Source organism: Crassostrea angulata, chromosome 8, assembly GCF_025612915.1.
Source record: "Crassostrea angulata isolate pt1a10 chromosome 8, ASM2561291v2, whole genome shotgun sequence".
Lineage (NCBI taxonomy): Eukaryota > Metazoa > Mollusca > Bivalvia > Ostreida > Ostreidae > Magallana > Magallana angulata.
Window position 1 is genome coordinate 904,741 of NC_069118.1, and position 13,665 is coordinate 918,405.

General features: G+C 35.1%; 1 protein-coding gene across 1 annotated transcript in view; it reads right to left on the bottom strand.

The window, feature by feature from the left end:
- Positions 1–945: 945 nt before the first annotated feature.
- Positions 946–13,665, bottom strand: part of LOC128159397 (integrator complex subunit 13-like) — a 47,602-nt gene continuing 34,882 nt past the window's right edge. Inside the window, exons 6-18 of the mRNA XM_052822470.1 lie at positions 9,318–9,408; positions 8,161–8,289; positions 7,827–7,911; positions 6,360–6,452; positions 6,035–6,124; positions 5,566–5,744; positions 5,047–5,131; positions 4,434–4,510; positions 3,652–3,809; positions 3,024–3,230; positions 2,756–2,868; positions 2,113–2,260; positions 946–1,495 (exon numbers count right to left, since the gene is read on the bottom strand). Of these exons, the coding sequence (XP_052678430.1) occupies positions 1,441–1,495; positions 2,113–2,260; positions 2,756–2,868; positions 3,024–3,230; positions 3,652–3,809; positions 4,434–4,510; positions 5,047–5,131; positions 5,566–5,744; positions 6,035–6,124; positions 6,360–6,452; positions 7,827–7,911; positions 8,161–8,289; positions 9,318–9,408 (1,510 nt within the window). The 3' untranslated portion in view covers positions 946–1,440. The remainder of the gene's footprint in view (positions 1,496–2,112; positions 2,261–2,755; positions 2,869–3,023; positions 3,231–3,651; positions 3,810–4,433; positions 4,511–5,046; positions 5,132–5,565; positions 5,745–6,034; positions 6,125–6,359; positions 6,453–7,826; positions 7,912–8,160; positions 8,290–9,317; positions 9,409–13,665) is intronic.

Below are 13,665 nucleotides of genomic sequence, written 5' to 3' on the forward strand. Positions count from 1 at the left end.
AGGTTAAAACACTGCAGTGATGTCATTCCCTAAAATTTTCCTGTGACATTCCGATATAAGTAAGCTTCTTAAAATCAGAACGTTACTAATAGTTACAGTACTTATATCCTTCAAAATCGGACTGTCTCAGGTAAATCAAAAATGAAATTCAATGGCAGTGTTTTAAGTACGATATACGATATGCCTCAAACAGTTCTGTATGAAAAAATATTGGACAGTACTCGGCCCTAAAGAGCCTCGAAACTTTCTGATATTTTTTTTCATACAGAACTGTTTTTGGCATATATCCATTACGTAAAACATGGTTAAATACTATTACTGGAAACACTAAATACAAGAATATTGTACCTTTTCTGAATAACTTGGAAATAATGATAATTACAACAGTGGAATAGATGATTTATATCCTAAGTCTCCAGACTTAAAATGCAAAATAATCCCATGACTGATACATATTTCTAAAAAAATTATTTTCAAGTTTTCTACGTGCGTAGATGGAATAAGCAAAATAATGAAAAGATGCTATAGTTACCGTAATCTCAAAATTTATTTTTTTGGAAAGAGGGGTAACATAACAGTCATCTTACTAAAAAAAAGGCTCAATTCCAACATTTCTTTGAAGATTTTCTGCCAACTATTAGACATCTTAACATACACATCTACATGGAGTATTCAATATTTTCAGCAGAGAGCAGTAAGTAACTAGATTGTTCACAAAACGGAACCTTCCAGATAAAGATGTCCGTAGCTGCTTGTCCAGAAATTAAAGCTCATCTAAGTCGTTTCTACTGACATATACAATATCCAAAAAAATGTTCATCGTCGCTTTTTAACTGGTATAAATGCCCTTTGTCAGGGAAACCTTCTTTGAATAACTTACAGCCAAATGAATTATGACAACAATGAAACCTTTGTCTCTAGACCTGAAATCAAAATAATCCAAGATGCATTTTTATGTATTTTTTATTTTCAAGTTTTGCATGTCAATATGTGGAATAGTCAATATTATAAAGATACCAAGCTAACACTTTTTTTAAATTGGTAAGGGGACATAACAGTCATCTTATAAAACAATTCCAGCACGGTTTCCCCAGGACTTCCTACCAACTCGTCTACATATCAACACATAGTATCTAATGATGCAACAGAAAACAGAACGTTTATACTAGATTGTTCACTGCAAAATGGAACCTTCTAGATTTGCACAAGAGCTTCTGATAATTCAGAAAACTTATCAAAGTGATTTTCACCGACACATGCAGCCATGAAGATCTTGACTTTATTGTAATTGTCCACACTCACGGAGATGTCACTAACTGGTCTATTACAGATAAACTCCAATAGAGCTCTTCCATTTCTATATGGATGGTTGTGGCCATCTTGTTGACACTTGGATGTTTACAGATTATCATCACTAAATCTTTCATGGACAAAATGTCTCTACATCTTCTTCTGGATCCCCATACCCTTCTGTGGTGGAGTCGACACATCCATTCTGAAAAACAAATAAAAGATGTGACATTGTTTTACAAAGGTTGTCTGCATTTAGATTTCTTTCACATAAAAAAACAATAGAACAGAAATATAAACGCTTAGATTAGATCTCTTTCATATAAAAAAATTAATCAGAAATATAAACTCCTAATTTGACAATTTCATCATAGACTTTTAATTTAACAATTTAAACCAACTATTCTAACTCATGTATATCATGTACAAAATATTTATGAGAAAATTTGAAGAATTAACAAATGAGTAGCTTTTCATTTTCAACATTTAACAATATGAATATACCAATGAAGTAAGCATTTCTTATGTATTGGAATTGCACCATTTTCAACAAAGAAAACAGTATGACTGAGACTTTAATGAAAAGGACTCCTTGTAAAATACATGTAGTGCCATTGTAAACTTATATATATGTATAAACCAAATTTCCTTTGGACACAGTTCTCTGCATTTTATAACCAAAATTTCTCAATGCTTTTTCAAATAAAGACTGCTCAGATTTATAATTCTTTTTCTTCAAAATTCTCCTGTTTGATAAATAACCAAATGTTAACTCTCTATTTACCATCCCTCTGTTCTAGACCATCAACCCCTTGTTATTACCCAGAATTCTCCTGTAGTTGTTTGTTAAGATTCTGATACAGCTCCGCTTGGTTTCCGTCGCTCTGTGCACGCCCGGAAAATTCCACATGCCGCTTGGAGTGGACAGATTTGATGCGATCGGTCCAGAGCGAAAGCAGATTACTAGCACCTGGTGATAAAAATGAAGAAATTATTGATTAGCCATCAGACAAAACCAAAATCTGACATCATTATATGAGTTACCATAAATTAATTTGACAATGCATATCTTTCAAACACAACCTTATTGCAAGACATGTAACTAAAGTTAATGGTTAAGATCAAACTGTGTGTTCTGTATATCAGTATTTTCAGCTTCTACACAACAAATTGTGTCTAGACAGTGCACCCTCTACAAAGGCAACTGTCAAAACACCCTTCCTATTAAATTGTGACTAGACCACCCTTTACACACATATGGACCACAGTCTAAACACCCTTTCTTTTTTATGTGTATAGACCACCCTCTACATACATCTATACACCCTATAGATACATCTAGACACCCTCTACATACATCTACACATCCTATAGATACATCTAGACTCCCTATAGATACACCTAGACACCCTTTAGATACATTTTAGACCACCCTCTATATGCATGTAGATCACTGTCCATCTACCTTTGCTTTTGAACTGAGTATCATCAGTGCTGAGTCTGGATTTTTTAACAGAGGATGGTCCTCCTTCTGATTTGTTCATTTCTTGTTTTTCCTTCTCTGTCATTTTCTGAAATCTTTAAACAAAAAACAAAAAAAAATTTAACTTAAATTTCCAATTTTAATTTCAAATGCTTTCTCTAATAAACAAAATTCCATCAGAGATTACAAATTTCAAATGCATTTTCATCAAAGATTACAAATACACAGACATTGAACTTTGACCCCTGACCTGTCGAGCTCCTTCCAGGCATAGTTCTGGTCAGTGTTAGCCTCCTGTTTCTCCTCCTTTGTGCTGCTGGGAGAGGATTTGACGTCGTCGCTCGGCTTCTTACACTTCAGGAGACACTCCAGCACCCTCTGGTGTTGAGGGGAGGAGTCTGCGTGGGCGCGGATCAGGTTCTCTAACTCCGCCCACATCTGTTTGTACTGCTCGTCTCTACAGAGATTATCAAACATAAATAAGCAAGCAAAAAACCTATCCATTTAAGATAAATTGAGTTCTGGCCTCAGGATCATAAAGCAATTTTAAACGTAAGTAAAAATTTCTGTCCGTCATAAAATTATTGCTTTTCATAAGATAACGATTGAAATTTGTAATTAACAACAATATATCAAGATATTTTTAAATGCATTTCAATTTTTTTCAATCAATGGACATTAAGACAGTTTTCAATTTTAACTTGAGTATAAGATCGCTTCATGATTCTGGGGCCTGGATTTAATCTGGGTGCAACTAATTAAAATATTTTAAGGCTAGAACCTCTTTAAAGTGACTAATGGATTTGATTTTCTCCAAATGTTGAGTTATCTGGATTGACAGGGAAGGTACCAAGAGTATGTGTATTTTTTGGGTTTACCTTTTTGGTCCCTTCCCGCGGGTTCCTGCACTAGAGGTGGGTAGGGGTTCGTTCCTGGACTCCATCCCCACGACATGGTAGATAGCTTTCTGACATTCCAACACATCCTCGTCATCCAACTTCTCCTTAACAATGATTGTAGGGAGCGGGTCAATGTGCTACAGAGACACAGGAAATGAATACCCGGGTATATAATGAAATTCAATATAGGAAACTCAGCACCACTCCAAAACACTAACCAAATAGTCTTTATCTTAAATATTGCATACCATTACAAGAACTAGTTACATAATGTAGCAAGAAATACAACCTTAAACTAGACATACATATGCATTTTAATTCTTTTTTAGAAGAATATAATTGTAATATATTGTAATTCTTTTCAGAAGAATATATTGTATCACTTACATCTATTTATGTTGACCATTGTCACAGATATTACACAAAGATTAAGACCCATTTCAAACTTCTACAGAAAGCAATAAAACTTCCTCATAGGAATAAGGGTAATAACCCTATATAATAATGCAATCTTGGTTATATGCAGCATTTTCTTAACATACACTTATATTGTTATACAGAATTCAATCGTCAAGAGCTACACGATCATGTCCAAATGACTTCTTTTCAAGCAAGATATGTTAAATTAATAATAAAAAATCATCATATGCATTTTTAAAGATGAATTCCACAGTCCTAATTCCTTGCAAACATGACATGATTGACAGATAGCAGTGAAAGAACTAAAAAATCTAACCCCCCCTTTTAAAAAACTGTCTTACGGATGCCATGTTGAATATGATGGTTTCTCCAATGACCAGTGGCCAGAATCGACTCATCCTCTCAAGGTGTGTCTTGGCTACAACAGAGAACAAGAAACATTCAGACAGAACCAGAGGCTAAATAATTACAACAAAAATTATTGACATTTTTTCTCTAGACATTTCAAGCCAGTTTAAGATTTCTTTTGATCTGATTGACTTTCCTAACAGCAAAAGCCTTGAAAAAAGTTAGAAAATAAGTATGCCTCAATTTATAATATTTACATTATCCAGTGTCTTTGCCTGTGATAACACTACATACTGATTTTGTACAATATAACTCATAAAGCCAAATTGAGGCACCAGCTGGGTAAGCTTATTAATATTTAAATATTTAATCGTACGATGGTTTAAAATTATATAAATAAAAGTAATAAGGAATCATTCTTTGAGTATTATGAGGTGATAATTTTGGTCGGGGTGTGATCAAATCTATCATAAAGCCCTTCGGGCTTTGTTGGATTTGATCACGCCCCGACCAAAATTATCACCTCATAATACTCAAAGAATGATTCCTTATTCCTTATATTAACAGGAAATCTTTAAGATCTTGAATAGAGTCTTTTAAGCTCACCTCGGTCTAGATAGTTGATGCCGGTTGACAGCATGTCTGGTAATGCTGGTGCTAGTCGGTTCTCCTTCATAAACTCTTTGAAATCCTACAAGAGACACCCTATTGTTCTTTGACATAAAGTAGACCTCCCTTTTTGAAGGTAAAAGATTTATTTAATTTCAGAAAGAATGACTAGAATATGACCAAACCAACAGCTTGTAATGAAATTGAAACAACAGATTACTTTTACTTATTATGTTTGTTACTGACTAACTATGGAAACATTTCATGTTGGCAAAGCCCACAGAAGACTGGGCTAAACCTAAGAGGTGTTTTGTTTTGTCAAGGACCAAAACTGTTTGTATGCCAATAAATTGAAGAAAGAAACGTAAAAAAAGAGATTTTATGGCTAGCTGCCGATAAGAGAAACGTAGACGACAATCAAGATGCATTTTATCCAATCAAATTGCATCATTTTAATCCAAGGCATAACAATAGTTCTTGAGCAGTTGAAAGGGGAGCGTTCTGTTGATAACTTACATTGATTCTGTAGTCTGTGACCCTCCCCCCACACCCCTCACTGATTGAGGGTGGGTCCTCCAGCAGTGACCGGGCAGTATTGATGGCATGGATAAAGATCTCACCCCCATGACTGGCCAGCATGTGTGAGATTACCTTGGTACCTGACTTCCGGGGCTGCTCCAACATTACAGCTCGACCTATAGAGCCAATGAAATTGTAAGATTGGGCATAAAACATGATTACGTGATTATCAGAGAATTATGATAGTGAGCAAGTATTCTACATATTGAGTTATCAAGAGCATTTGTATGATCTGCATGACAGCTACATGTAATTAAAATGCAAGAAATAAATTAAGATACAGAAGATAAACAAGAGATACAGAAAGAAAAAAAAGACAGTAGGTTGAAAGCAATGAGTACGAGAGAAACTGACATGGAGGGCAGAGAGGAGAGAGAGAGAAAGAGAGAGAGAGAGAGAAGCGAACCACTAAGTAGGAAGTTGGTGAGGCAGGATGAGGGGCGACTGTTGACGTCCACCGGCGTGATTCTGGCAGCACATGTACAATACTGCAGCTCTGGAAATGAACATCCCACAAATCAGTTAAAACATTAAAAAAACCCACCAAAGTTATCTCTCTTTCATTAACATTTATGCGTTTCAAATCACAAATTTAAAATCAAGTAGCAGTATTCTGATTGACCTACAAAGTAACAAATAATACATTCAAAATTAACTTAGGCAAATGCAAATAAAAAATAAATTGGGGGAGTTTAATTGTGGAGTTTACAGACCTACTGGACGTGACCTACCTACAATATTGGACTTGGGGGTACACCATTTTAGAGTCACTGATTCTGTGGGGAGTCCTTCTTTAGAGGCAATCACCAATCCGTCACTGTGAGCTATATCAAAGAAAGATAAAAGTCTTATCTGTTTTCATCTACTAAAAGAATTAAATAATTTTCCAATTCATATTGTAATTATTGACACCAGTTGTACTTTCCCCCTGAGTGATTGGAGAATCCTTGTTGTGTAAAAGTTCTTTTGTTTGTAGTCGAGTTATCATCACTCACTGATTTCTGGATGCATGTTCGTAATAGAATGGTATGTCTAGTATCTTAAAGAACTATGTGCGGTATTATGCATTTTGCGCCCCCAAAATTAAAGTTTTATAACGAGCTTTAAAGGGGCTTGGTCACGATTTTGGTCAAATTCTATTTTTATGTTTTTATTATTTACAATGCTTTAGAAATTGATTTCTAATGATCAAATAAAATCTGAGTCATTTGTAAAGCTATAAAAAAGATACAATGCTCACAATTCCTTGTCATGTAAACAAGGCTCGTGTCCTGTTTTTGTTTACATAGGTTCAATATACCAGTAAAAAATCTTTGTCCATCTTATTTGTCTATCTTTTTATCTATTCTAAGCATAGAAAAAAGTTTCTTACGTTTAACACATTCATTAGGTTTAAAACTGAAATTTTTACTTCAACGTTCAAAATGTAAACAAACGCTTTGTTTACATGGCGAAGAATTTCAAGCTCTGTAACTCGCTTATAACTCAACAAATGACACTCAAATTTTGGTTGCCTATTAAAAATGCCTTTCTAAAGTATTGTAAATATTAAAATCGGAAAATATTTTTTTACCAAAATCGTGACCATGTCCCTTTAAAAATAAGTTGGAAGATAGTTAAAATCATATCGAAATAAGGGTGTAAATGGTTATCACCACAGTGACGTCATAATGTAGAAATGACGTCATGAAGATTGCCTTTTTTGGATAAATTGATGTTTGTAGCAGAATGTGGGTATTTTCTGATGGTTTTTCGACTGGGAAACATTGAGCACTGGCTTGATCAGATACCATTTTTAGTATAATGTGTATAATTATCGGAAGAAAATCATATGTTAAAATCCTACTTATGCACACCTGCGCTCTATATATCCGAATGCAAAATTTAAAGCAAAAATGGGAATATTTCCTTTTGTTTGCAAATTTGCGAGAATTAGGTCATCTGAGTGACGTCATAGATCAACAGCGAATGAGCAATGATGACTAAAATCAAGATTAAAATGATAGGCGTCCATTGTACAGTGATATATGAAGATTTGATTTTTATATGATGCTATTTAAAATTTGGTTAAAATTGGGGGCAGATATTTGACCATACCGCACATAGTCCTTTGTCTTAATTTACCACACTTCATCAGATCATCATGAGCCGCAGAGGGATGGAGAAGTTACACGTCATAGTTTGCTGTCCTAACTTACCTGACTTCATCAGATCATCGTGAGCCGCCGAGGGATGGAGAAGTTCCACGTCATAGTTTGCTGAGGAGCTAGCATTCTGTTCCTCCTGTGTAAAAAAAAATTAAGAGTTTTCGGTGAATTCAAGAAAAGAAAAGAAATTTTCAAGGCAAATTTTTAATTGATTGTCAAAAAAGTTAATGATGAGAAATGCATCACTTAAGACATGAATGTATTTCATGCATAAATTATCACATACATATCGTGTTACTAATGATAAATTTATGTAAATGACATTATTATTCAGTGAGCATGTACTTGCTCTGCTGACATGGCATTATGGGTAATTGTCCCTGACCTTCATGGGTATCCCGGTGACCGTTGTGGAGGAGAGTCCGTAGTGCATCTGGACCAGCTGGATCAGCTTGTTGTACAGTAACTTCCCCGACTGGGTCACGTGGACCTCCCCGTTCAGGTACGGAGAAATCTACGAATAAAGAAATATGTTAACTTATGATCACATAAATAAAGAGCACAACAAGGACCTTGCCATTCAAGTACAGAGAAATCTACAAAAATGGAAATATGACATTATATTATAGAAAATGAAGAAAATGGCCGACTTCTTCCTTCTGCACTAAGAAATCTACATAAATTAAATAAAAGACATTAAAAAACCAAGTTAAAGCAGGTAGGTTGAGTATTTAAGAGGTCCTATGTCCATTTATCTCTATCTACAAGTGTTCCTTGGGTAAAACCTTGACATCCTGCCAATGGTTTTTCTTTGACGAGGTAAAGTTTAGTTGTATACTTGTGTTAATTGGTGTCTATACTGAAGAAATAGTTGGTGGTACTATTGCATATTGGTGTCAGCTTGTGGTGTCTTTAGGGGTTTCTGTCCTATTGATGTGTATCTTCTGGTGTCTGTTAAGTAATGATTGCATCTTTTGGTGGTACAGTATAAATTTTTGTGTCTAAGTTCGATTATTGGTGTTTTTTTGAGGTTGTCTGCTCTGTGGCATATTTTAGTAGTTTCTGCTTTGTGTTGTGTGCTGGGGGAATGTTGGAGGTACTATTGCAGGGATGTTGGAAGTACTATTGCGGGGATGTTGGTGGTACTATTGCGGGGATGTTGGTGGTACTATTGTGGGGATGTTGGTGGTACTATTGTGGGGATGTTGGTGGTACTATTGCGGGGATGTTGGAAGTACTATTGTGGGGATGTTGGTGGTACTATTGCGGGGATGTTGGTGGTACTATTGCGGGGATGTTGGTGGTACTATTGTGGGGATGTTGGTGGTACTATTGTGGGGATGTTGGTGGTACTATTTCGGGGATGTTAGTGGTACTATTGTGGGGATGTTGGTGGTACTATTGTGGGGATGTTGGTGGTACTATTGCGGGGATGTTGGTGGTACTATTGTGGGGATTTTGGTGGTACTATTGCGGGAATGTTGGTGGTACTATTGATGGTGTTTTTTGGGGCTTCTGTTCTCTGTGGTGTCCGTTTCTTACCTCTCTACTCAGGCGTTCTGTGATCTTGGTTTCGTCCCCGACTGGTGTGACGTGTATCAGAACCAGCTCACAGTGACTGATGGGTAACAAACTGGAAACAGAATTCAGGTTAATCATTATATGGCTTTATGTCAATAATCATTAAAGATCATAATGCATCAGTTCGGGTTATAGAAAAATAACATTTCAATTCACTTGATGATCTAGTGTTAAGAAATATGTGTTAATTTTCACTCTTTATCGATTATGTCAAGATGCCAAGCCTTGGATGTTACATAATGATAAGCATTATAACAATTATGATGAACAATCTCTTTGGAAACTGAAATACTGTATCAATGCACTACATGCACAATGCACAGGCTTCAGACGCACTCAAAATAACAAGCCATGAATCAATGAAACTGTATGGTCGCGTTTGACAGAGACCGATGAATCTTCTGGATCTAAAATTAAAACTCTAAACAACCATCTTCTCGAGAGAATCATCATCATGACACACACATACATAAACAGCCTCTTTAAAGAGAAGTTGTAGTCCCCAGTAAGATCTAGTCCCACTGGGGATAAAATCATCCCAATATTTGGGGACCACTTTGAGTGATGAATGACCACAGACCCACCTGATTCCACTGACAGAATCTGTGGTTCTTAATTCTTTCTCAAGTTAATTTAATATGACCATAAAAATAAAAGATGCCCTCTATGACGCAGGTCATTTTCACTTCAAAAGGTCAAACTGTCCTTGCTACTCAAGGGGGCTAATTGCAGATCAATACAATCATCTTTAAACTTGCTAAACTAATATACATGTACTACAATTGACATCTTGGCATAATGATAATCACTTGATTTTCTTTAAATCATTGATTAAATTCAACAACAATTTAAAAAACTCTCCTTTCCTCTGACAATTTTCTCTGCCTCAAAAGAAAGTAAAAAATTCTACCACAAACAGCAGACTTCTTGCCCTTCATGCACATATATAAAACCCCCTGACATATTACAGAAACTTCCTGCTTCACAAACTCCTGAAACAAATAATTTGAATCAGAAGACCTAGTAAATCATTGGCCCTGACTAAGTATTAAGACAATGTAAGCCCTTATACAGTTGTATTGTATTGTATTGTTTATTAGTCAACAGCTGTACAGCTCATAGACATATACAATTAATATACACATGTTATAATACATATACTGGTCACTTGAAAAAAGGCAAGTTTATACATGAAGTTTTCTGATTACAAAAGCATTCTTAGTTAGACAATGCTTATAACAAAGTGCCAGGGATTGGCAATTTTGCTTCATTATAAATGTAATTCATTAATTCCGTCAAGTTCACAACATGTTATAAAGTAAAGCATCATTTCATTATAGGCATGTTTGCTATAACGGTGTTTTACTGTACGAATGGAATCAGACAGTGATAGCTGATGTGACAATTTTCCTATAGAAAACAAAACTGATGCTGAAAGAACAATTAATGTTGCACAGATCATTTTCATGAAACTGTGATGGGAAAGTTTGTTTAAAGGATAAACAGGTATATTATACAGCCTACGATGTCGGAGAAAATGAAAACCAAATAAAAACAACAGTCCCTTGTCTCTATATCTGCCAGACAGTTCTTTTTTTCATAATCATTATGTGAGACCAAGCAGGCTTCAAAGCAGCAGAAAAACTGAAAATACATAACTAGATATTATTTTAGTGCAACTGGCTGTACCAGAAGCTTGAATGCTATTACTTAAGCAAGATTAATAGACATATGCATTAACTAGTACTTTAGGAAACAAACTGTGTATTGGTGCATCATTCAGCACTCTTAAGCAGTTCTAATGGGATTCCCAAGTAACAGACCATATACGGTATCAATAACAAAACAAAAGTCTTGACAAATGCCAGGCTGGAGTGATCCATTGGTCAGCAGTGAAGGATGAGGGGTCATGAGGGGTCGTAGTCCGCTCAATATATTTGACGGACTGACTGAAGTGGGAACAAGCAGCTCTGTTACTCAATTACAAGATGACGTCCAGTGCTTAATGCCTTCATATACAAGATAAATAAGTGAGATTTATGACCAATATCTCCCCTCCGCTGAAGGGTCCCTAATACCCTTAACTATACAGGATAATAACCTCTGTGATGAGGAGAAGGGGGGATGGCTTTCCATCATAGCACTGTCTTTCTGCTTATCACTCCATCATCCATTTTATATTCCATCTACATACACTGATTTCATTATAAGTTCATTTTGTACAGTTCTAATTGGTTTGTTTCTGGCGTCATAATGTGCTTACCTATATCAGAAAGGACTTCATGGAATACTTTAAGGCACGTTGTTGAGGCCATTGTGACAATTTATGGCTTCATGTGAACCTGCAATTATTGACCCTTAATAACCTTTTATTAGGCAAGAAATGTTTATTGAACCTATGCTACTCATATCTAGGTCAATCTTGATAAAAAAAAAAATACCCTAAAAAAAGTATTTGATAAACTGTATCAATATTTATCCTTAGTATAATAGCATCAAATTTCCTCCCTTGTGAATTGAAATAAAATTAAACACAACATAAACCATTCCATCAATGTAAATCAACTCTCAACCCTGATTGGTCAATTCTCTAGGACGTCATAGCAACAGATTAATAAATCAAGAAACTGGGGCGACCTGTTACATAAATGAGGAGCAAAAGTTTAATGGAAAAACCGTTTTTGAATAAATGGTTCGGTTATAAAAAATCATCAATTAGGACATGACTTCCTTTTTCAAAAAGATAATTGTCGGCCTTCCTCTTTATATCCCTGTAGGTTTTAAACAACTGTACACATGCATAATCAGAGTCGATACATGTATATAAACAGTTATTTACCAAGTTGCAGATCCCATTCTCTATAGAAAAAAAAATTAGAAGCATGTCAAGTTGTAAAATGCCAATTATTCATCAGCTTATTCAGTAAAACCTCTTATAAGGCTAAAGATAACTGTTTGCGATGTTATATATATGTCTATTAAGGTTCAATGGGTCTCTCACACAGAGAGATCTTAGAGTTATAAGTACAGCATATATCCCTAGAGGATAGCAGAACTGGCCATTTTCTTTGTTTAAAACATTGATTACTGACATAAGAACTGAGAACCTAAACTGGCCACAGTGTATCAATAATTCTCTCAGTGTTTCCTAAAGTTTTGATCTGAGGGAACTAGACGTTCATTTACACCATTGTCGGCCAGCGGAATTCCGCAGATAATTGTAATCTATGTCATGCAAACTTTTTTTCAAGCGTCTTACATTTAAGAGTCTTTGGTTGAGAAGTTACAGAAATACATGATGGTCTATTCAAGTTGAAAGTCCAAAAGAGTAAAACAAAAACATAAAGAACTAAGAAAAACATTCTTAGAAAAAGCTCTTAGCTTCATTCATCACACCTCCCTCTGATTAAGTATATATTCATTACAATTACTGGATATATTTCAGCAGCATATGGAACTTGTCATAGACTCTCAATAAAGTTTGTTAACTCAACTTCAGGTACTGCAAAGGGTAATATATTGGCGACATATAAAATAAAATTGTAAAAAAAAATAAAGAATCAACATTTCCACAAACTTACAAACTTAACATAGTTTATTTTTTGAAAAATAATAAAAAATCAAAAGCCTTTTTTTCACTTACTCTTTGAAAGAAATAATCCAAAATTATTTGATGCCAAAATTCTTCACCCAATATAAAGGCAGCGAAATTATAATTATTCAATGGCCTTTTTGCAAACTTGACTTACTTAATTAAGAATGTTTTTTGTTCACAAAGCCTAATATAGCTTCCACCCCAAACTGCACTTATTTATTTTCTTTGAATTGTCAGGTTGGAATAAAAGAAAAAGGTCAATTTCAAACAAATTAATACATCTCTAAACCAATTACTTTTATTACATCAGGGAAACCTCCAAAAATTAATAAGAAAAGCAAAGCCATTCTTTTTCCTCCTCCGCCACCAATTCCCCTTTTAATTTAAAGTAATGCAATGGTTTGTGCTTTCATAGGAAGCCCGCCGGTGTCTTACAACAGTTGGGTAATAGATAGAGCAGATAATCCAGGACTGTTCAGAGCTTTCATAAGACATCCCTCAGGTGCGATAAACTTGATATATATTCAATTGATTTTTGGCCTTTTTTGGCTTGATATATATTTTTTGGCTTCCTGAACCTGAGTTCTGTGTAGGGGGATGATATCCCGTATCTGCATTGTATTGGCCTGGTCTGTAGGGTAAATGTCTATGCTAAGTTTGTTTCAGATCATATTACAAAATAGTTTAGACCCATAGAACTGGTACCTTGGGGGA